We start from the raw sequence: 24,696 nt of genomic DNA on the forward strand, positions 1-24,696 counted from the left end.
TCCAAATCAAAAACTTAAACTTAAATAAAGCCAATTTCATAGGTATGAGGTAAAAAGTGCCAAAGGTTGACAAATAGACCAAAATATATAGTGGTAACTAAACAGCTGAAAACATTTAAAGAAATTATTTTAAAATTTCATCAAAAATACATTCCAATAAAAAAGCAAAAACAAAGCAAGAAAGATCCATCTATAATACCTGGAATGAGTGGGTTGTCTTATGAGGAAAGGTTAGACAGGCTCAGCTTGTATCCTCTGGAGTTTAGAAAAGTAAAAGGCGACTTGACTGAAACATATAAGATTCTGAGGGGTCTTGACAGGGTGGATATGGAGAGGATGATTCCTCTTGTGAAGGAATCTAGAACTAGGGGTCACTGTTTAAAAATAAGGGGTCGCTCATTTAAAACAGAGATGAGGCGAAATTTCTTCACTCAAGAGGGTTATGAGTCTTTGGAACTCTTTTCCTGAAAAGGCAGTGGAAGCAGAGTCTTTGAATATTTTTAAGGCAGAAGTGGATAGATTTATGGTAAGCAAGGGTGTGATAGATTATTGGCGGTAGGTGGGATGCAGATTTGAGGTTACTATCAGATCAGCCATGATCTTATTAAATGGCGGAGCAGGCTCGAGAAGCTGGATGGTCTACTCCTGTTCCTTGTTCATAGCATTGTATGGCTTACTCACGAAGTTAAGAACAGCATTAGATTGAATAAAGAGGCTTATAATGTTACAAAGAATCAGCAATTAGAAATCAGCATTGAGTGACCAAAAAATTGAAAAGGGGAAAAACAGAATGAGTAAAAACCAGGCAAATAAAAACCAATTATAAGAGCTTTTACAAGTATATCGAAAGAAGGAGTGTAGCTCAAGTAAACATTGGCTCCTTAGCAGTAGAGACAGGGGAAATTATCAAGGGGAATAAAGAAGTGCTGAACTAATATTCTGTCTTCATAGTAGATGACACAAATTGCAGAGCAGAAATGGAAGGCAACCTTGAAACTAACAAGAGTAAGGAACCTAAAGTAATTGACATCAGCAGAGGAAAAGTATTAGAGAAACTCAAGGGACTAAAAGACAAATATTCCCCAGGGCCTGTATCTTAGGGTTCTAAAAGTGGTAGCTGCCGAAATTGGGGATGCACTGATTTTTCAAAATTTCCTAGGCCTGAATCTTCAGCTTGGCGAGCGGGGGTGGGGCCCGCTCACCGAGGTATAAAATGTCACGCAGTGACCTTGGGCGTGCATCCCGATGTCACCGCGCTTCATTTAGATTTTCAGTTCAGCAGGCGCCGAACTGTCAAAAGCCTATTGAGGCCATGTAAATATCAATTAAACTAATAAACTGAACTGCCTGTTCAAACTTAAGGTTGGCGGGCAGGCAAAGAGCCATGGCGGCCTTCGCATTTTTCATGGAACCTTATCTACGGGCAGGATGAGGTTTCATGAAGTGATTATAAATTGAATAAAATTTTTTATAAAAATTCATTGACATGTTCCAGCTCATGTGACATGTCTTAAAATATTTTCTTTCCTTTATTAACATTTTGGGAACTTAAACTAATCTCCCTGAGGCAGCTCAGTGCCTCAGGGAGATTTCTGTGCTCTTTCGCATGCAGGCCCCGACTCAGGGAACCCACCCCTGCCTACAAAGGAAGTGCTCAGCACTTCCTGGCGCACATCACACTGGGCGGGCATTAACTGGCTCACCCATGTAAAATGGCGGCACAGACCCGATTGGGGGTGCTGATCGGGCCATACCCGCCCCCACACAACACCCCTGATGGGGGGAAAATTCTCCCCCTAGATTCCAGAGTGGTCTCAGCAGATAGGAAATTAGCAAATGTAACACCACTATTCAAGAATGGAAGGAGAGAAAAAGCAAGGAATTATAGGGCAGTTTACTGACATCAATCATCAGGAAAATACTGGAATCTATTATAGAGTCATAGAGGTCTACAGCACAGAAAAAGGCCCTTTGGCCCATCAAGTCTGTGCTGGTCAAACAAGTACCTAACTATTCTAATCCCATTTTCCACCACTAGGCCCATAGCCTTGTATGTCATGGCATCACACGTGCACATCTAAATACTTCTTAAATATTATGAGGGTTTCTGCCTCTACCACCCTTCCAGGCAGTGTTCCAGATTCCCACCACCCTCTGGGTGAAAAGTTCTTCCTCATATCCCTGCTAAACCCTCTTTCCTTAAATCTATGCCCCCTGGTTATTGATCCCTCCACCAAGGGGAAACGTTCCTTCCTGTCTACCCTATCTATGCCCCTCATAATTTTATACACCTCAATCATGTCCCCCCTTCAATCTCCTCTGCTCCAGGGAAAATAACCCCAGTCTATCCAATCTCTCCTCATAATTAAAACTGTCCAGCCCAGGCAACACCCTGGTAAATCTCCTCTGCACTCTCTCTAGTGCAATCACATCCTTCCTAAAATGCAGATTCCAGAACTGCACGCATTACTCTAGCTGTGGCCTAACCAGCCTGCTCTTATATTCTATGCCTCGGCTAATAAAGGCAAGTATCCCATATGCCTTCTTAACCACCTTATCTACCAGTTTCGCTACCTTAAGGGACGGGTGGACATGCACACCAAGGTCCCTCTGATCCTCGGTACTTCCCAGGGTCCTACCATTCATTGTATATTCCCCTGCCTTGTTTGTCCTGCCCAAGTGCATCACCTCACACTTATCCGGATTAAATTCCAATTGCCACTGATCAGCCCATCTGACCAGCCTGTCTATATCCTCCTGTAATCTAAGGCTATCCTCCTCACTATTAACCACCCCACCAATTTTCGTGTCATCCGCGAACTTACTGATCAACCCACCTACATTCAAGTCTAAATCGTTTATATATACCACAAACAGCAAGGACCCAACACTGATCCCTGTGGAACCTCAATGGACATAGGCATCCAGTCACAAAACACACTTCGACCATCACCCTATGCTTCCTGCCACTCAGCCAATTCTGGATCCAATTTGCCAAATTGACTTGGATCCCATGGGCTCTTACCTTCGTTATCATTCTCCCATGTGGGACCTTATCAAAAGGGAGTCTTAACAGTGCACTTAGAAAATCATTGCATGATCAGACAGTGAACATGTTTTTACGAAAGGAAAATTGTTTTCGACAGTGGGATAGATAAGGGGGAGCCAGTAATGCAATATACTTGGTTTTCCAAAAGTTATTCACTTTGCTAGTGAGGATAGAAAAGAAAACATGTTTTTAAGAAGGCATGAAACTTTTAAATATTGATGCTCAGGGAGACTGGGTGTACTCGTACAAGGATCACAGAAAGTTAGCATGTAGGTACAGCAAGCAACAAGTGAAGAGGGGACTCAGTACAGCATATATCTCTAACACTGTGTTAACTCAATATTATTACAATTATGCAGCTCCTCCTTGAGGCTTTTCCCTGTGTGGTTGATGCTCTTAATAACAAAGCTGAAAAAAGAAATCTTTTTATTAAGAGCTTCCATTGCACCGAGGAGGCTTCAGGCCAATCCACATCCAAATATTTGCTCTGAAAACTCTGCTCACATTTTGACAACTGTGACAAATTCCACCACAGCAGCTGAGACAATTCACAACATTCTAAAACAATCAACACTATAAATAAAACAACCCATAAGATTCTAAAAAACAAAATCAATTATCCATATCTCTCAATGTTAACAGATCCTTTAAAAAAATCCAGGATCCGGATCAGCATCTTCATCAAAATCTAGTTAGTTCCTCCTTGGGCCATATCCTGTGTACATAATTTTATTGAAACCTGTCTATTAGTTTTTGAGATATATTGTTGACAAACAGACTAACAAAAAAGAGTGAAAATATTAACTCTGCCTACCTTCAGTGGATGAGATAAGGGATTCTTGCTACAATTGTATAAGGCTTTGGTTGAGTCCACACCTGGAATGTGTGTGCAGTTTAGCTCTCACTATTGAAGGAAGGGTACATTTGCCTTGGAGGGAGTACGGCAAAGGCTCACTAGGTCGGTGCCTAGGATGAGAAGGTTGTCCAATGATGAGAGGCTGAATAAACTGGACCTAGGGTCTCTGGATCTTCAAAGAATCTCATTGAAACACAAGATTGTGAAGGGATTTGACAGGGTAGACACAAAGATTTTTTCCTCTTGCTGGGGAATCTAGAATACAGGGGCGGAGTCTCAGAATAAGGGGACAATTATTTAGGACTAAGGTTAGGAGAAATTTTCAGCCAAGAGCATGAGTCCAGGTTGCCTTGTTGCTTGCCTGGTGCCAGGGTTTGGGACATCTGCTCGGGCTGGAGGGGAACTTGCAATGGGAGGAGGAGGATCCAGTTGTCATGGTCCACATTGGTACCAATGATAAAACAGGACTAGGAAAGTGGTTCTGCTTTGGGATTATGAACAGCTAGGGGCTAAATTAAAAAGCAGAACCTCAAAGGTAATAATCTCTGGATTATTATCTGACCAACAATCAAATTGGTGTATGGTAAATAAAATTATAGAGATGAATGCATAGTTCAAAGATTAGCGTGGTAGAAATGGGTTTTGATTCATGGGAGACTAGCACCAGTGCTGGGGAAGGTGGGAGCTGTACTGCTGGGTTGGTTTTCATCTGAACCACGCTGGGACCTGTGCTCTGGTGAGTCACATAAATCAGGTTGTAGAGAGGGCTTTAAACTAAATTGTAGGGGCAAGGGGTCTTGCAAGAGGAGATGTAGTAAATCCAAGGAAAACAATGAGGTAATAGAGCAGAGTAGCAGGTAATGATAACCAGAGTTTGGCAGGAAGAGATAGAGAGAACGAACTTAAGAGTGCACCTGCAGGTAATGCCAGAGAGTGCAAAAATGGCAGAAAAACAAAGTTAAATGCTCTGTAAATGAATGTGTACAGCATTCATAATAAAATGGATGAATTGTTAGCACAGGTAGAAATAAATAAGTATGTCCTGATAACCATTAAAGAGACATGGTTGCAGGATAACCAAACTGGGACCTGAATATTGAAAGGTATTTGACATTTCAAAAAGGAAAAGGTGGTGGGGAAGCTCAGTTAATTAACGATGTCATTAGTACAGTAGTGAAAAATGACCTTGGCTAGAAAGAGCAAGATGTAGCATCAGTCTGAGTAGCAATAAGAAATAGTAATGTTAAGAGGTCACTTGTGAGGGTAGTCTACAGGCACCCTAACAGTAGTTACATGGTAAGACAGGGTATAAAGGAAGAAATAAATAGGCCATGTAAGAAAGGTAAGGCAATAATCATGGGTGGCTTTAATCTACATGTGGGTGAATCAAATTGGCAGAGGTAGCCTGGAACACGAGTTCATAGAGTGTATTCCAGACAATTTTTAGAGCAGTATGTTCTAGAGACAACCAGGAAGCAGGCTATTCTGGACCTGAAATGAGTAATGAGACAGGATTAATCAATAACCTCATACTTAAGGAACCTCTAGGTGACAGTGACCATGGCATGATAGAATTTCATGTTCAGTTTGAAGGGGAGAAGTGTGAGTTTAAGATTATGAAAGCATACTTAGTGAAAGTGAATTGGGAATCTAGGTTAAAAGATAGGGCAGAAAAGAAGCAATGGCAGCTTTTTAAGGAGATATTTAAAAACTCTCAGCAAACAATCCAGTAAAAAAGAAACACTCATTGAGAAGGATGCACTATCTATGGCTGAATAAGGAAGTTAAGGATAGTATCAGATTGAAATAAACACTGAACAAATCTGCAAAGATTAGTGGTAGGTCAGAAGATTGTTCAATTTAAAGAACCAGCAAAGGATGACTAAATAAATAAAGAGGGAGAAAGAAAAGTATGAGAGAAAGTTAGCTAGTAATATAAACGTAGATAGTAAGAGTTTTTACAAGTATTGAAACAGGAAAATAGTAACTAAAGCTAATGTTGGTCTTCTAGAGAGTAAATTTGGGGACTTGATAATGGAAAACAAGGAAATGGCAGAGGTGCTGAACAGATGAGTCTGTCCTCTGTAGAAGAATAACAAAATTTCCCAACGATACTTGAAAATCAAGAGGTGAACGGGAGGGAGGAACATAGAACAATCTCAATCTCTAGGAAAACGGTGCTGGGAAAACTATTAGACCTAAAGGTTGAAAAATCCCCAGGCCCACATGCATCCTAGGGTCTTAAAAGAAGTGGCTGCAGAGATAGTAGATGCCTTGATTATAATCTTCTAACATTCCTTAGACTATGGAAGGGTCCCAGTGGATTGGAAAATAGCAAGTGTCACACCTTTATTCAAGAAAGGAGGGAGGCAGAAAGCAAGAAACTACAGGCAGTTAGCTCAATATCTGTCATAGGTAAATTGCTAGAATCTATTATTAAGGAGGTCATAGCAGGATAGTTAGAAAATCATAATTTGATCAGGCAGAGTCAACATGCATTTGTGAAAGGGAAGTCATGTTTAACTAATTTTTTCAGAGTTTTTTGATGAAGTAACAAGCAAGGTAGATAAAGGGTAACCTGTAGATGTGGTGTACTTGGATTTCCAGAAGGCATTTGAAAAGGTGTGGCATCAAAAGGTTACTACGCAAAATAAGATTACATGATGTAATGTAACAAGGGGTAACATATTGGCATGGATAAAGGATTGGTTGGCTAACAGGAAGTAGAGATTAGGGACAAATGGGTCTTTTTCCAGTTGCCAAGATATGACAAGGGGAATGCCACAGGGATCATTGCTGGGACCTCAACTAATTACAATCTACATCAATGGTTTGGATGAAGGGACCGAGTGTATGATAGCTAAATTTGTCCATGGCACCAAAATAGGTAAGAAAGTTGTCAAGAGGAGGTAGAGAGTCTGCAAAGGGATACAGACAAATAAAGTGAATGGGCAAAAAATTTGGCAGATGGAGTATAATGTAGGAAAATGTAAAATTGTCCACTTTGGCAAGAAGAATAGATAAGCTGCATACTATTTAAATGGAGAGAAACTGTAGATTGGGAATTTGCAGATGACACAAAGATTGACCGAGTAGTGGATGGTGTAGAGGATAGCCATAATCTCCAAAATGATATAGGTGGGTTGGTGGAGTGGGCGGTAAAGTGGCAGATGGATTTTAACATAGAGAGGTGTGAGGTCATACATTTAGGGAGTTCAAACAGTTACTACAGGGATTACAAAATAAATGGGAATATACTAAGAGGGGTAGATGAAGTGAGAGATCTTGGCGTACAAGTACACAAGTCCATGAAGGCAGCAGTTTAAGTAGACACGATTGTAAAGAAGGCATATGGAATGCTCTCCTTCACTGGCAGAGGTATAGAATATAAAAGTAAGGATATAATGTTGGAATTGTATAAAACACTGGTGAGGCCACAACTGAAGCATTGTGTGCAGTTCTGGTCACCACATTACAGGAAGGACGTAATAGCTCTGGAAAGAGTGCAGAGGAGGTTTAACAAGAATGTTGCCAGGGTTAGAAAAGTATAGCTACGAGGAGAGATTGGATAGGTTGGGGTTATTTTCCCTAGAACAAAGAAGGCTGAGAGGTGACTAGATTGAGGTGTACAAAATTATGAGGGGAATAGATATAGTGGACAGGATAAAGTTTTCTCCCTTAATGGAGAATTCTAGAACCAGGGGACATAGATTCAAAATAAGCGGCAGAAGGTGTAGAGGGGACATGAGGAAGAACTTTTTTACGCAGAGGGTAGTGGGTGTCTGGAATTCGCTGCCCAAGTTGGTGGTAGAGGCAGAAACTTTAAACTCTTTTAAAAAGTACCTGGATCTGCACCTAAAGTGCTGTAAGCTGCAGGGCTATGGACCGGGTGCAGGAAGGTGGGATTAGAAAGGGCACCTGGGTGTCCTCGGGCTGGCATGGACAAGATGGGCCAAAATGGCTTCCTTCTGTGCTGTAATTTTTCTATGTTTCTGTGGTTTCTAACTTGGTGGTACAGAGGGACTTGAGTGTCCTGGTGCATGAATCACACAATGCTAGTATGCGGGTACAGCAAGTGGAAGGCAAATGGAATGTTAGCATTTATTGTAAGGGGAATGGAATACAAAAATAGGGAAGTTTTACTGCAGCTGTACTGGGCCTTAGTTAGACCACATCTAGAATATTATGTACAGTTTTGGTCTCATTTGAAAAAATACATAATTGCGTTAGAAGCAGTTCAGAGAACGTTCACTCGACTTATTCCTGGGATGAGGGGCTTATCTTATGAAGAAAGGTTGGACAAGTTGGGCCTATACCCAATGGAGTTTAGAAGAATGAGGGGGTGGTCTTATTGAAACATATAAGATCCTGAGGGGGTTTGACAGGGTAGATACAGGGAGGATGTTTCCACTTGTGGGAGAGACTAAAGCAGGAGACACAATTTAAGAATAAGAGGTTTACCGTTTATGAGGAGAATTTTTTTTTCTCTCAGAGGGTCTTCCCCAGAAAGCAGTGGAGGTTGGGTCATTGAATTTATTCAATGCAGAGTTAGACAGATTTTTGATAGGCAATGGAGTCAAGGGTTATGATGGGCAGACAGCAAAGTGGGGTTGAGACACAACCAGATCAGCCATGATCTTATCGAATGGCGGAGCATGCTCGAAAGGCTGAATGGCCTACTCCTGCTCCTGAGTCCTAAATTCCTATGTTGTAAATTTCTTCACTTGGAGGGTTGTGAATCTTTGGAATTCTCTACCCTACAGGGCTGTGTGGAGTATAGGCAAGCCTGAGATAGATGGATTCATGGATCTCAGGAAATCAAGGGATATGCGGAGCAGGCGGGAAAGTGAAGTTGAAGCAGAAGATGATCAACCATGATCACACTGAATGGTGGAGCAAGCTCAAGGGGCTGTTTGGTGTACTGCTGGTCTTATGTCACAAGTTCTGAACAAGTTTCAATGAAAACCAGGCAAGGTAACAGGGATGTTGCTTTCTTGTAGATTTTTTTAAGTTTTAACCAACAGATTATAGAATTGCATAGAAATGTATATCTAGAGATTGCTACTACATCAATTAACATGTCCCATTGCTTTAACTCCAGTACTAACTCTCAGTGAAGCGGGGTTATTGTGGGGTGGTGGGGAAGATGTTTCAGCTTCATTAAAAATTCAGTTATTCATGTTTTGTTACAAACCCCACATTTGTGCTCAAGTTTCCCAATTAGCTGGTTACAATGGGGAAATAGATGGAAAACTGACCATGGAGGTAGTTCTTTATTTAATGCCCATGGAAACCTCTGAACAATATTAATTGTATCCCTTGTGATGTACAGTGCAGTGAGAGTGGAATGGACCAGTCCATGAACGTTTCTAGCATGAAGTAAACATCTAATTAGCAAAGGGCTGCTGCACGATATTTATTGTGCTGGCACAGGATCAGAACCACTGTGCTTTCCACAGTACAAGGGTACAATGCAGCATTCAAATTAAGACTTCACTCTACATATAAATTATTTTTAAAAATTATTTGAACCACTCAATTGGAAATTAATTATTTGCATATTTCCCTATCTGATTAAGCTGTGTTCTGCTAAATAGCTAACATCAAAGTGCAAATATCTGCTTTTGATACAGCAGAAATATTATTGAAAACAATGCTCATTTGGTGAAGCTGTCAAAAGTACTGGTTCATAAAAAATAGGGGCATTTGCTCAGAATATTCCAAATATTAGAGATCGATAACTTTAAAAAAATAATTTTGACCTTCTATTTAAAAGCTTAAAGGATGACATGACAAAATTTAATGTTTTAAGACTTTTACTGTAATAGACTAAAAGCACTACTTGACTAAGCATGATTGTTGTAGGCAATTTATATTTTCAACTACAGAACAGAACTTTCCCCTTTTACTTCTACCAAAACCAAAAAACTCACTTTACAGATATACTGTCCTTTACACTGTACATTGAGTAGACATTCAATTCTCCCAGAACCAGTCCAAAATGATTCTTAGTTCCCAAGTGTTTACTTTCGTTCTTTTCCTTTCCAGGCTTGGTAACTTTTAACACCTGACCACTGTCTTTCAGAGTGACGGTTTTTCCTGGTGGTTCTCCCTCTAGCACAAGCTAAGCAAATCTTCTAGCCTCATTTCAAATCCTCACAAATTTGGTCTTTTCAATCCAAACATGAGTTCCCACCTGCATTCCAGATGGTGAACCATAGAAACTTTTGGCCTCTAGCTGCTCTCTCTCTTAGTCTCTTCACCCCCGCCTGCAACCCCAACCCCCTACCTGCCCTTGGATTCTGGCAGACTGCCTGTGTCTGAGAGTTTCAGGGATGTCTTTGAAACGCTTCCCCTCTCAAAGCCCATCTCCATGCCAATGTCAATCACATGGGCCTTGTATCTAGGTTAAAATGCTGATTAGCTATCTTAGGGACCCCAACCGTCTTTTTCTTGGAAGTAAATGGATAGTTTAAAGCATAATCTTTTAAATGGGCATTCTCAATACCTTCCTGGGACTTGGAGACTTGCAGTCTAACCACTGTAAACACTGATTCTGCTGCCATTATCTCCAAGTGTGAACACCTTACACCTTCTTTCAAGCAAACCAACCCTGGCCTCCCTTTAATACTTAACAGTCACATCACCCGGGTCAGTTGTTAGGCAGATTTCAGAAGAGTTATAGGACCCCTTCATTCTATCGTAAACTAAAGACACAGTCCCTAAACATAACAATCTTATAAACCTCATATTTGTAACAAATGTCAGAGTAAGCTTTAAAGGAATTTGAAGAGAAGAGAGTGAAACCACCAGTTACGTTAATAAAGGCTTTGTGAGAAATGGTCCCATGAGAAAAAAAAGCTCATTCTGGGTAGATATAGTTATCCCTAGTGTGTAGAAGATAAGTATAAAAGATTACTTTCATAAGTTCCAACTTCTAGAAGAGTGCCACTCTCCTCAAGGTCAAAGAACTCCTTCACTGTGAGAAAGTTGTAGTCAACACCTGGAACTTCTCCCTCTCGAGGTGGTCGAGTTGTGCCTTGAAGGGAAAAAAATACAAAATGCTAATCTTCAACAAGGAATTTTTAACATTCTTCTATCAGAGAATTTTTAGGCATGCATCTTCTTTTTTACTGGATCTATATTTGCCTCTTTTTTGCCCAGTACCTGATTATCAGAACAAAAAATAAAAAATACCTAGAAAAACTCAACAGGTCTGGCAGCATCGGCGGAGAAGAGTACAGTTGACATTTCGAGTCCTCATGACCCTTCAACAGAACTAAGTAAAAATAGGAGAGGGGTGAAATATAAGCTGGTTTGAGGCGGGGGGGGGGGGGGGGTGGTGGTTGTTAGGACAAGCAAGTTCTCTTGCCCACATGTCTTTCCTTGGTTTGCTGCATTGTTCCAGTGAAGCTCAACGCAAACTGGAGGAACAACACCTCATCTTCCGACTAGGCACTTTACAGCCTTCCAGCCTGAATATTGAGTTCAACAATTTTAGATCTTGAACTCCCTCCTCATCCCCAACCCTTTCCGTTTCTTCCCCTTCCTTTTTGTTTTTTCCAATAATTTATATAGATTTTTCTTTTCCCACCTATTTCCATTATTTTTAATGTATTCCACCGATCATTTATCTATACCTTTTATGCCCTTATAGTCTTATTTCACCCCATCCCCACTAGGGCTATCTGCACCTTGCTTGTCCTGCTATCCATTCTTAATTAGCACATTCTTTTAGATAATATCACCACCTTCAACACCTCTTTGTCCTTTTTTCTGTGACATCTTTTGGTTATCTCCTCCAATCACTGCTTGCTTGTCCCAACAAACACCTCGACCCCCCTTCTCTCTACCACCACCCCCCCCCCCCCCCCCCCCCCCCACCCCAAACCAGCTTATATTTCACCCCTCTCCTATTTTTACTTAGTTCTGTTGAAGGGTCATGAGGACTCGAAACGTCAACTGTACTCTTCTCCGCCGATGCTGCCAGACATGCTGAGTTTTTCCAGGTATTTTTTATTTTTTGTTTTGGATTTCCAGCATCCACAGTTTTTTGTTTTTATACCTGATTATCAGAGTTGCCAGGCACTTGTATGACTAAAACAAAAACAGAATTACCTGGAAAAACTCAGCAGTTCTGTCGAAGGGTCATGAGGACTCGAAACGTCAACTCTTTTCTTCTCCGCCAATGCTGCCAGACGTGCTGAGTTTTTCCAGGTAATTCTGTTTTTGTTTTGGATTTCCAGCATCCGCAATTTTTTTGTTTTTATACTTGTATGACTAACTTCTTTGGCTTGTTTGAGGAAGTGATATCTCAAGTGGACTTGCAAAATTACTCTATCTATCTCTTATTTGAAGATTCTCCACTGCAGATACTTCCTCCTGCTTTCTACCTTTTATGCCCAATTAAAGTGGGCCAGATCCCTCCTTACGCTTCCTATCCTTCCAGCCCAGCACGCATGTCTTTGAATTTTTATTATATGGTTTGCCGTTTTCACATTGTATAATTAAATTGTGGTCACTATTTCCTAATTGTGGTCTCCTATTTTCATGTTATCTATCCTACTTCAATTCCCAGACTGAAATCAAACAATGCTTCTATCTTGAATAAACTAGAAATGCACTGATCCAGGAATCAACCTTGATGCTAAGATACATTCTGCATTTTGAATACAAAGAATATTTTTAGCCCAGTTCATTTAGGATAGTTAAAAAAAAATCACCCACCCAGTCATTCTTAAGTATCCCTTTGATGTGCCTTACCAATCCCCTATCCATCTTAAAACCTCTGCCTGCTAGCCTGTCATATTGAAGCCGTCTGTGGCCATATGCAACAAGACCTGAACAACATTCAGGCTTGGGTTGATAAGTGGCAAGTAATATTCACACCACACAAGTGCCAGGTAATGACCATTTCCAACAAGAGTATCTAACCATCTCCACCTTGACATTCAATGGCATTACCATCGCTGAATCCCCCATCAACAGCATCTGGGGTTACCACTGACCAGGAATTTAACTGGAACAGCCATGTAAATACTGTGGCTACAAGAGCAGGTCAGAGGCTGGGAATTCTGAAGTAAGTAACTGACCTCCTGACTCTCCAAAGCCTGTCCATCATCTACAGGGCACAAGTCAGGAGTGTGATGGAATAGTCTCACTTGCCTGGATGAGCACAGATCCAATACTCAAGAAGCTCAACGTCATTTAGGACAAAGCAGTCTGCTTGATCGGCTTCCCATCCGCCACCTTAGATATTCACTCACTCCATCACTGACACAAAGTGACAGCTATGCTTGGCATCTACAAGATGTACTACAGCAACTTGCCAAGCCTCCTTTGACAGCTCTTTCCAAATCCGTGATCTCTACTGACCACAAGGACGCGGGCAGCAGATGCACGGGAACAGCACCACCTGCAAGTTTCACTCCAAGCCACACATTATCCTGACTTCGAATTATATAGCCATCCCTTCACTGTCCCTTCAAAATCCTGTATCTTCCTTCCTGACAGAACTGTGGGTGTACCTATGCCACATAGGCTTCATGATACAAGAAGGCAGCTCACCAACACCTTCCCAAACACAATTAGGGATGGTCAACAAATTCTGGCCTTGCCAGCAACACTCACATCCCAAGAAAGAATTAAAAGAAATACTGAGAATAATTGCCATTTCTGTTTCTTAACTTCACCCTCTTCCTTAACTTCACTCAATTAGATAATATCAAAACAGAAATCCAAAACATACTTTTGCAGCACCTAATTGGAATGTCCAAATTTTAGGCTTGAAACAGTAAAGCACCAGACAATAGTGTTCTGAAATTGCACAATAAATACATATTGAAATCTATAAAAACAACACTTAAGAAACTGCAGATTTCCAATCAGAGGGCAACAGGATCAGCCTGCTTATTCCTATGGAAAGCCTACACAAGAAGACTCTTCAATTATAAAGCAATCTCCAATAGAAGGCTTTTGTATGCCAGGCATTGTGCTGGATTTCTGATATTCAATTTAATATTGGCTTTGTTACACAACAAAAAATGCTTGGTCTTAGCTGACTGCATGATATCAAGGCAAGGTCAATATAAAACAAAAAATAGAAAATTAAGTGATATTCTTGATTTTTGGAAAATCCAGCACTTGACATTTTTAAAAAAATGTTCTATACATATATTTATGAAACTGTACAAAAGAATCCAAACAAATGTATTTCCAAAAGTCATGGTTCTGTGCTTTTTTGTGCACATAATGTACTCCACAAAAAATGCTACAGATGTCTGCAAATTAATATCTATGCTTGAAATAACAGATTAGAAGATAAAGGTAAAATAAAGTTTCCATAGGGAGGACTGGGAAGGGGAAGAAAGAGGCGGCAGGAACTGGAATTCAGCTCCGCTGGATTATCAAATGGCTGCTCTGTGTAATTTGCAGAGATTTATTACGAGAGAAAGGTAACAATGCCGGAATTCAAAACTACAGCAGCGCTCACTTACAAAGTTCAAAGTTACGGTTAGCAACACAGTTCTCAAAATTTAATTGAGCATTATATATCAGAAAGCAACTGCAAGAAATGATTCTGCAATAGTGAAGCCCTGGTTTTGAAGAGACCACATGATTTATATTGGACAGTTGTGTCGACAGCAGCCAGAACAACAGAAAAACAATACTGCATAGACAGTTCTTTTAAAGTTCCATCTTAATGAATGGGGGAGGGCCCATGCCAATGAGTACAAAATCACTTTGCTCATCTGTTGGGACAGGCTGAGTCACCAGGCAAACAATATGGTCTGTCTGTCTCTGTCAGCAAAGCCTCAATATTTATGTTGCTACCAGACCTACAGACACCGTCTCTTTTAATGGAGTGCAGACTCACTGGAGGTAGGGCAGGCATCTTATTTACTTTGCTGTTGTGAAAGCAGGACTGCTGTTGGTAAAGTACATGAACTATATGCCATGACATGTCAACTTGTGACAGGACTGATCACTGATAACATGATTTCTAAGGAAAGGTGCAAGAGCTACTTAAATTACCATGTTCACTTAAATTGCCAGTTTCACACACTGCTACAGATGACTCTAAGACGCTGTAAATATTCTTGCTGGCTTTTCTGAAGTTCCACTTCTAATGACTGTGAACCTGCCCTTTTAAACACACACATGTTGTTGATGTGTGTGGTCAGTTCTTGCTCAAACACTCCTGGAATTTGAAAGGATGTGATAACAGGACATTTAGGCCAGGATTTATGGCCTAGCCGTGGTGTGTCTCCCCGTGGCAGATGCGGCGAGCCATTTAAATCTCCATTCAGTTCGGTGGGACTGTAATATCTCATCAAGTGGGAGGGGCTGTAAAATCCTGACCTTAGAAAATATCAACGGGATTAGACAAAGTCAATGTGTATTTTTGAAAGGGAAATCATGTTGGAAAAACTGACTGAGGTTTTTTGAGGACAGGACTAGCAGAATAGATAAGGGAGAACCATTGGATGTGGTCTATTTGGATTTTCAGAAAGCTTTTGATAAAGTCCCACATAAGAGATTAGTATGCAAAATTAAAGCACATGGGATTGGGGGTAATATATTGGCATTGATTGAAAATTGGTTAGCAGACAGAGGAAATAGAGAGTAGGAATAAATGGGTCTTTTTTGGAATGGCAGGCAGTGACTAGTGTGGTATCACAGAGGTTAATACTTGGGGCCCCAGCTATTCACAATATATATATATCAACGATTTGGATGAGGGAACTAAATATAATACTTCCAAGTTTGCTGACAACGCAAAACTTGGTGGGAATGTGAGTGGTGAGGAGGATGTTAAAGAGGCTTCAAGGTGATTTCGACAAGTTGAGTGAGTGGGCAAACACATGGCAGATACAGTGCAACTGGTTTTTAGGAAGGAAATGTTAGGTAGGAAAAACAGAATGGCAGAGTATTATTTAAATGGTGATAGATTGGGGAATGTTGATATACAAAGAGACCTGGGTGTCCTTGTACACCAGTCACTGAAAGGTGCAGCAAGCAGTTAAGAAGGCAAATGATATGTTGGCCTTCAATGCACGAGGACTTGAGTACAGGAGCAAAGATGCCTTACTACAGCTGTACAGGGCCTTGGTGAAACTACACCTGGAGTATTGTGTCAGGAAGATATAATGTTATTGAAATCTATTGTAAAGTAGTGGTATGTGTGTGTGTGTGTGGGCGAGAGAGACAGGGAGACAGAGACATAATTGGATTAAAGGCAACTGGTCTGAAGGGGCTGATGTAAACATGGGGGAAATTTAGAATGTAAGGTGTAAAAGGACATTTGCATTTTTAAACAAAACAGACTAGATTGTTTTCAAGAGATGGAGTGAAATATTACACCTAGTCAGGTGGAGTTCTGAAACAGTGTGTTTATTTTTCCCAAACATTACTGGTAAAACTTAGTACTATGACATATTTTTATTATCAGAACAGTAAAGTCCAAAGACTTAGTGAAATAATGGGTATTTGTATTCAAAGAGGTAAATATGTATAAAGGAGTGAAGGCTGTGTGTAGGGGTAAGCATTTTATGATCTAACAATTGTGAAAAGCCTTCAGCATTTATGCCTCAAACTGCTGTCTTCAAAGAACTGAAGTTAAGAAAACTCACTTTGAATTCAACTGGGTCAGGGTATCATGTTTCTTTGCCTGGGGCTTTCAAAACTTGTGTGTCTTATTGTTGCCTTAACAAAAGTGTAACTGGGAGTCAGATTAAGTAGGGGATTTAGAAGTTATCACAGTAGTAATTTGTAGATCTATGTATGTGCTTAAAAATAATTTTTCTTGTTAATAAATGTTTAATCCAGCTTTGTAAAAACTTTTAAGATTTGGTGGTTTTATTACTACTGAATTCAAGGCATGCATCTCGAAATTTATACGAATTGCAAAACAAGTTGCGGCAGATGTTTCAAGTTTCCCTTTGGGATTTGAACAACTGAGCATTTACCATCAGCTGTGCCATAACAATTGTGTGCAGTTTTGGTCTCCTTACCTAAGAAAGGATATACGTGCTATAGAAGGAGTACAGCAAAGTTTCACCAGACTGATTCCTGGGATGGCAGGATCGTTGTATGAGGAGAGATTGGGTTGACTAAGCCTGTGTTCACTAGAGTTTAGCAGAATGAGAGGGGATCTCAAATAAAATTCTGACAGGGCTGGACAGACTGGATGCAGGGATCATGTTTCCTTTGGCTGGGGAATCTAGAACAAGGGGTCACTGCCTCAGGGTACAGGGTTGCCATTTAGGACTGAGATGAGGATAAACGTCTTCACTCGGAGGGCGGTGAATCTGTGAAATTCTCTACCACAGAAGGTATAAGCCATGTCGCAGAATACATTTTAGAAGGAAACAGATTTCTAGTATCTAACAGGCGTCAAGGGGTATAGGGAGAGAGGAGTATGGCGCTGAGATAGTGGAGTAGCCATGATCATATTGAATAGCAAAGCAGGCTCAAAGGGCTGAATGGCCTACTCCTGCTCCTATTTTCTATGTTTCTATGTTTTGCAAGGAAAGGTAAACCCACTTAATTTCCCCAGGACTTCACTTGTATTGGGGTTGAATTAAAGCAGTATTGAAAATAAAAGCTTTCAATTTACCCTTTGTAATAATAATTTCTAGCATTTTCCACTGCGTCAAATCAATTGCCATGACTATAATGCAGCAATTCTAAACTGTGGCTTTATTCAATTCAACAGGGAAAAAAAGAGACTTTACACTAAATCATAAAGCTGTAATTTTGTGCTTACGTTGTTGAAAGTTCTAGGATCATTTAGAGATTAAGTCCTCAACATTCCAACACTGTACAGTAGTGCAATTTCAATTAAATTGATTTATTTTAATTGAGGATATCTTTTGTACACAAATTTTAGATCTTTCAGAAGCAATAGTCTTGATGTTGGACTTTGCACCATCAAATCTGACTTTTGTCCATTATGTCAGATCGTTTGGAGGTCGGGTACAGTGTTAAACACCATAGTTAGACCCTCAGATCTGACACTAATTACTTGTTGCCATGGAAATAGGATTAGGCTGTTGGGAAAGGTGCACAGTCATGCAGATACAGCATCCCTGAGTAGGCATGGAGCTACAATGACAGATCAGACAATTGAGCAGCATTGTTGCTAAGTGTCTACCACATTTCTGAGGAGTAACAGCCAAAGAAAACTAAGAACAGTGATAATTTCTACACCTTATTGGTTGAGTTAACCTTGATTGTAGATTCAAAATAATACAAAAAAGTTTACTAAATTTGACAGATACAATTTAAATCCAGCCATAATGGAAGGGAGAAGTGGCATAAATATTTCAAAAGGTACAGTCCAAAAAAACATCATAATAAACATTTGCCTGCATGCCATATACATCTATGATGTGTAGTGCATGTGCAGAAGAACTCCCAAAGCAACAACCGCATTACGGTACATCCAATTTTTAAACCACGACTGCTTTGTGTCTGAGGGTAAGAAATCCAGACAGTGAACAAAGAAATAATCCCAAGTACCCTTGCTAAACATAACAGCAGGAAGGCTAAAGCTGAGCGTGGCTTCTCTCTGCGCGTGCTTACTGTAGTCAAGCTTGATGCCCTGGAATGTGCAGGTCACTCTTGAGAAAGGCAGTCTCGCATCTGACCAATTGTTGCATTGTGACATTCAATGGAGCTGAAAAGAAAGGCACATCTACCCTCATGTAGAAGGATGATAAGCTTACAACTGGACACACGCCTGACAGATGGCATTTCATGTGGTTTTCATAAACCATCTGCAAATGCAACAATGACACTAACCCACAATGTAAATGCATTCAGATCAGTCACACAGATATCTGCATCGTGTGAAAATTTACAAGATATCTATAAAATTGTTTTTGGTATTGTAACTAATGCTACAATATTTGTACATGACTGCAGTGAAAGAGAAAGGAAAAGAAATTGGGATTAGGTAGTTCCAGTTGGAGAAGAAAACTAGAAAAATAGATCAAACAGTCACCTATACACGAGCATTTAAGTTTCTATTCAGCAGCATTTTAGATAATCACTTTGAAAGAAGGTGAGAAACATCACAAACAAATGAAGAGGGCACTCAGTAGAGCGTATACCTCTGACACGCTGTGTTAACTCAAAGTTATTACAATTATGCAGCTCCTCCTTGAGGCTTTTCCCTGCCTGGTTGATGCTCTGTAACAAGAAAGCTGAAAAAAAATCTTTTTATTAAGAGCTTCCATCGCACTGGGGAGGCTTCAGACCAATCCATTTCCAACAACCTGCTCTGAAAAATCTGCTCACATTTTGACAGCTTTGACCAATGGCACCACAGCAGCTGAGACAATTCATAAAATTCTAAAACAATCGACCATTCTAAATGAATCAACACACAACATTCTAAAAAAAACCTCAATTCTCCCTGTCTCTCAATGTTAATGGATCCTTTAAAAAATTCCAGGATATGGATCTTTGCCGTAAACCAATCGGTTCTTCCTTGGGCCATACTCTATCTGCGTACTGAGTTTAGGTGAAATCCATCTATTAGTTTTTGAGATATATAATTTACAGACAAACAAACTAACAAACAGGGACAAAACATTACCACCTTCAGTGGTGGAGGTAATTAATTCAACACCTCCTGTGACCCAGCAAAATTGGAGAGGTTGGTTGAGTGAACTATATATATATGTTTTATGCTGTTGATTTTATATCTAGTATGAGAACCAATCATTACAGCTGGCCTGCTCACTTCTGCAAATATGTTTCATCCATTCTCATCTGGCTGAGACAGCAGATGAGGGACATTCCCCTTGCCTCTGTTGTTGTCAAGCCAAATATTAATAAATGCCTGAGAGAACCTTGTCTCTACCTTTTGTCCATTTTCCTTTTTGAAAATGCTTAGCCTTCATTCCCTATTTTCTCTCAATGGTAGCTAGCTCCAGATTTCTCGACACCCTACTGCCTTTCTTAGTCATAGAATGAGGTTTTATAATTTGTGTTTGTGTGTATTGGGGGAGGTATACATTTTTACAATGAAGTGCTATACATTGCTATGATTAGGAGCTTGTATGACAAAATACAGCCTCATTTGACCACCATCTTAGAAATTTTACACATGCTTTTTGTTCCATTGTGCCCTTCTGCAAAGAAATCAAATAACTAAATATCATGTAATTAATTTTGTTTCTATTCCCTTTTCCACAGAACCCTTCCTTTCTATATACCAGTTACTTGTAAAATCAAAAAGCTCACAAGGGTTCAGTTGTTTTCAGTGATATGCTGAACTATGAGTGAGATTAATTTAAAAATATTTTTTTAAAAATCGTACACATTGACAAACTAAAACTCAACCAGTCTATGTAAGCACAGGTTAGTACAGACCACAGTTTCATAACATTTGTACAATTTAAATGGGTTTCATCACTAAGGTAGCACTGAATAATCTGATCTCTACACAGTTTTTATTGCAAAGGTATTTTCTCAAAAAGGATACATTTTTATCTTATCTACTTTTCAGATTGCTGTCAATAACAAGAGTCCCTTGGAAATAAGCCCACAAAATAAACAAATGAAGCCATCGCAGAGGTTACAGTAAACTGTCCTTGAGAAGGGTTTTTAAGAGTGCTTCTGGTTGCTAGGTATTACAGGCACAACTTGCACCGACTGGGTCAGATCACCTAAGTCAATACTTCTGCAATTGGTGATTTAATTCTAATCATTATGGAAAGACCTAGCTGAATGAGCAAAGTTACTACTTCTTCACATATAAAGAACAAAAATAGCTGGAAAAACTCAGCAGGCCAAGCAGCATCTTTGGAAAGAAACAGAGTTAATGCTTCAGGTCAATGATTTTTCATCTGAAAATCTGATCACATGTACACGGACAACACCCAGTTTCAGCTCATCATCACCTTTCTCGACTCTTCCAGTTCCTATTGTCAGACTGCATGTCTGACATCCAACACTAGATGAGCAGAAATTTTCTCCAATTAAATATTGGGAAGACTAAAATTATTATCTTCAGATCCTGCCACATACTCCTCTCTCTCACCAACTTCTCTATCCCACTCCCTGGCAATTGTCTGAGGCTGAACCAGACTACTCACAACCTTGGTGTCATACTTGACCCCGAAATGAACCTCCAATAACACATCCGCGCCATTACTAAGATTTCCTATTTTCGCCTTTGTAACATTGCCCGACTCTGCACCTGCCTCAGCTCTTCTGCTCTTGAAACCTTCACACATGCTTTTGTCACCTCCATAAATTGCCTATTTTAATACAATCCTGGTCGCTTCCGCTACCCTCTGTAAACTTGAAGTCAACCAAAATGCTGCTGCCCCTGTTCTAATTTGCACACATTATCTCACTGCTTGCTGACCTGCACTGGCTCCTGGTTAAGCAAAGTCTCAATTTTAAAATTCTCATCCTTGTCTTCAAAACCCCCAATGACCTGGCCCCTCCATATATTAGTAATCTCCTCCAGCCCTACAATGATCAGAGATATCTACATTTCTCTAATTTTGGTCTTGAGCATCCCTGCTTTTAATTGCTACACCATTGGTGGCTTCATCTGCCCAGGTCCTAAACTCTGGAATCCCTTCCCTTTACCTCGGTCGCACTACCTCATTTTCCTCCTTTAAGACACTCCTTAAAACCTACTTCTTTGATCAAGTTTTTGGTCATTTGCCCGAATATTTCCTTATGTGCTCAATGTCATATTTAGTTTTATAATGCCTCTGTAAAACACCTTGGGATGTTTTATTATGTTAAAGGTGCTATATAAAAACAACTTGTTGTAGGTATTGAATCATGCATTATATTTTGCAGAAGTTGATGGGGAATGTTTTGCATTCTTGTGATTCTGATTAAATTAATCAAATTTTCGCAGGTATTTCAATCAAATCTTTTAATCAGGTTGCAACCTTATAATACAACCCAAACCACCTGTTAAAATCTCTGGCAAAACTCTGATAAAACCAAAAGGAACTGTGCAACGACTTAAACAAACACACTGCAATATCAGTTTCACAATTTTTGGGGGGTTTTCACAAGAGTAATATACCTGATCATCATGGTTTCCCTAATTACACTAACACTATAGATAAGAAAAAAAAATCACTATTTAAATAGGTGGGACACTTTCCCTTTACATTCTTACTGTTATGGATTTGCACCTTATGGAGTCTGCTACACCAGAGACAATTGCTCATTTGAACCATTTATCTAGTATTAACTATACGAGCGCATGACAAACAGAAGCAAGCAAAATATTAGTTGTCATTTGGAAAAAAGGGCATATGGGCCAGATTGGCTTTCAAGTTCCAAGTTCAAAACTTGAGCAGGGATGAATGATGGTAATTGATAACTAACTGACGGCTGCAGGTTAGCCTGTACTTTGACAAGTGATGAAGGATAAGTTCAAAACAAAAAAACTGCGGATGCTGGAAATCCAAAACAAAAACAGAATTACCTGGAAAAACTCAGCAGGTCTGGCAGCATCGGCGGAGAAGAAAAGAGTTGACGTTTCGAGTCCTCATGACCCTTCGACAGAACTGGTCATGAGGACTCGAAACGTCAACTCTTTTCTTCTCCGCCGATGCTGCCAGACCTGCTGAGTTTTTCCAAGGATAAGTTCAATCTCATCACACCCAACATTGTACATAAACAATTCATAACCAATTCATAATTAAGCTGAACTCGGCACGAAAGCACTGACCACAAGAAACGTCAAAAGATTACCGCACTGGGATTTTTTTGGCAGATTTCCTACCACAACTTAACAGCACTCGGGCTGGGAGAGCATGAGAAGGTAAAGCAAACTGATTGGTCCTGGTGGCTGGCACCTCAGGAATTAAGACATCTCACTTCTTACTGGAAGAAGCCACAGCAGGACTGACTTCAGCAAACAAAAGACTCCTGTGGTTTTAAATAGGGACAAGCCATTGTTTTACATGTCCGTATGGTGATTAATATTCTACCTATTATATACCTGCAAACACTCTAATAATGGTAAAGAGTGATTTTCTGGCATTTTATTCCACATATTGCATGGCACAAACTATAAAGAAAGAGGAAAATAAGTAGCTATGTGAATACTGCCATGTATGAACGTATGTACATTTTGTCAGCGTCTTATGTCCACGGCAATGAATTAGTTTTTCCATCACAGCAACAAAGAAGAAAGAACAGAAATATTGAAGGTACCTTTAGCCATTTTCTAATTGGTTTATCATAATTGTTAGCTACCTAATCAGATTTAAAATATTTCGACTTTATTTTAAAGCTTACACACACATACAAAGGAACAAGTATAAAAATTGAACTCTGCACTCATATGAATGGCTGGAAAGAGGGTCAATCAATTTTAGCCAACCTGAGTTCTTGACTGTTTTGGTCAGATCATATTTGTTTTCTGAAATCAAGTGAGATATTTAATTACACTATGGCAAACCTAAAAATGTAGCTTTATCATAAGATGATAAAATAGATACAGGTGAGGAACGCCATTCACCTGTGCAGGAAAAAAATCTATAAATGATCCCTGTGCTCCTGCCTCCCACTACTCTCCTTGAAAGTCCATTCCACATTGATCCTGCAATATGTCAAATATGTTTTTTGCAACTTTTAAGTGCACGCTCTCCCCTATCCTAATCTCACATTTTAATAAAGTAATATTCCAGATTTACCTTTTATACATAGTTTGCCATCTCATATATCTCTATGATTTCCTCCCCATTGCCTCCTTTCAAGACTGAATAGCTAAAGTTCCTTCAGCCTCGTGTTCTAACTAAGATCTCTGATAATGTCTCAGGAAGAGCTATGATGAGCTGCTATAAAGTGCGAGCTGGTTTATCCAAGCTGACGAAGACAGAATCTGTGTATCCTTGAGATTTAGGAAAATAGGATGTGGTGGTCACAGATTGTAGTTTTGGTGACTTATTAAAAAAAATTAACTCCTGCTTCATTTTGGGAATAATGACTTAGAAATACATTGTAAGACATGTTCCTCAGGCCTCAAACTTGATTTTGAATAATGCTTCAAGTGCTTCAGGATCACTGCTGCTTGACTACAAATTCTGACAAAAGTCCTATTACTTTTGGAATTTTAATATGCGATTTTAAAAAGGAGCTGCTTCTTAGAGGCTGCTTACTCTTCACATCAGCTGAGTGGTGCACTTAATCTGGTTCCTACGAAAACAAAAAAAGTGAAGTTTTGCTAAATTGGTCTCAATGTGGAAATTAATTGAATGCTATTGATTGTTTATTTTGTAGTTACATATGGCATGCTCAAAATGAAGGTTTTGGCACAGTTTTTTGAACAGTAAACAGCATATTTTCCTGCTTCAAAATATTTCCAGCCTCTCTCCAGCCTGCCCCAGAATCTCAGCCTTCCCTGTATTTTTCAGCTACCTCCACCATTTTCTGACATAGCACAACAGAGATCAACTAGGGTCAAATTCAACATCTGCTAAAACAAGATCGCTAAGGCATTAACCGACTGCACAGTACAAATGGAGGTCATGTTTGGACTGCCAGCTGAAAAATGCAGATTTAAACACTGTAGAAGTCAAATGCAAATTTGAATTTCACAAGAATTGGAATGCCAAAGCAAATCCTTCCATTTAGAGCAGGTAAACCCATGCAAAATGTTCACCCTAAGCTTAATGTAGCCAAAATCGATGCAGTTGAAATTAGATTCTGCTACCCTGTGCAATTATATGCAAGCTCATTTTCAATGATTGCCATAAGTTTTCTCCATCACATTCCTCACAAACATGGGAAATTA

The 24,696-nt window shown here is 39.8% G+C and overlaps 1 protein-coding gene across 12 annotated transcripts in view; it reads right to left on the minus strand.

Moving 5' to 3' along the window:
• magi1b (membrane associated guanylate kinase, WW and PDZ domain containing 1b) overlaps window positions 1-24,696 on the minus strand; it is a 510,580-nt gene that overhangs the window by 120,121 nt on the left and 365,763 nt on the right. For 10 of the 12 annotated variants that reach the window (XM_041191217.1, XM_041191208.1, XM_041191207.1 and 7 more), the window contains exon 3: window positions 10,825-10,944. In XM_041191217.1, coding sequence (XP_041047151.1) covers window positions 10,825-10,944 — 120 coding nt within the window. Of the gene's footprint in view, window positions 1-10,824; window positions 10,945-18,491; window positions 18,586-24,696 lie in introns of all 12 variants that reach the window. The other 2 variants (XM_041191214.1, XM_041191213.1) reach the window with 1 other exon arrangement.

The sequence above is a fragment of the Carcharodon carcharias genome, chromosome 7, assembly GCF_017639515.1.
Source record: "Carcharodon carcharias isolate sCarCar2 chromosome 7, sCarCar2.pri, whole genome shotgun sequence".
NCBI lineage: Eukaryota > Metazoa > Chordata > Chondrichthyes > Lamniformes > Lamnidae > Carcharodon > Carcharodon carcharias.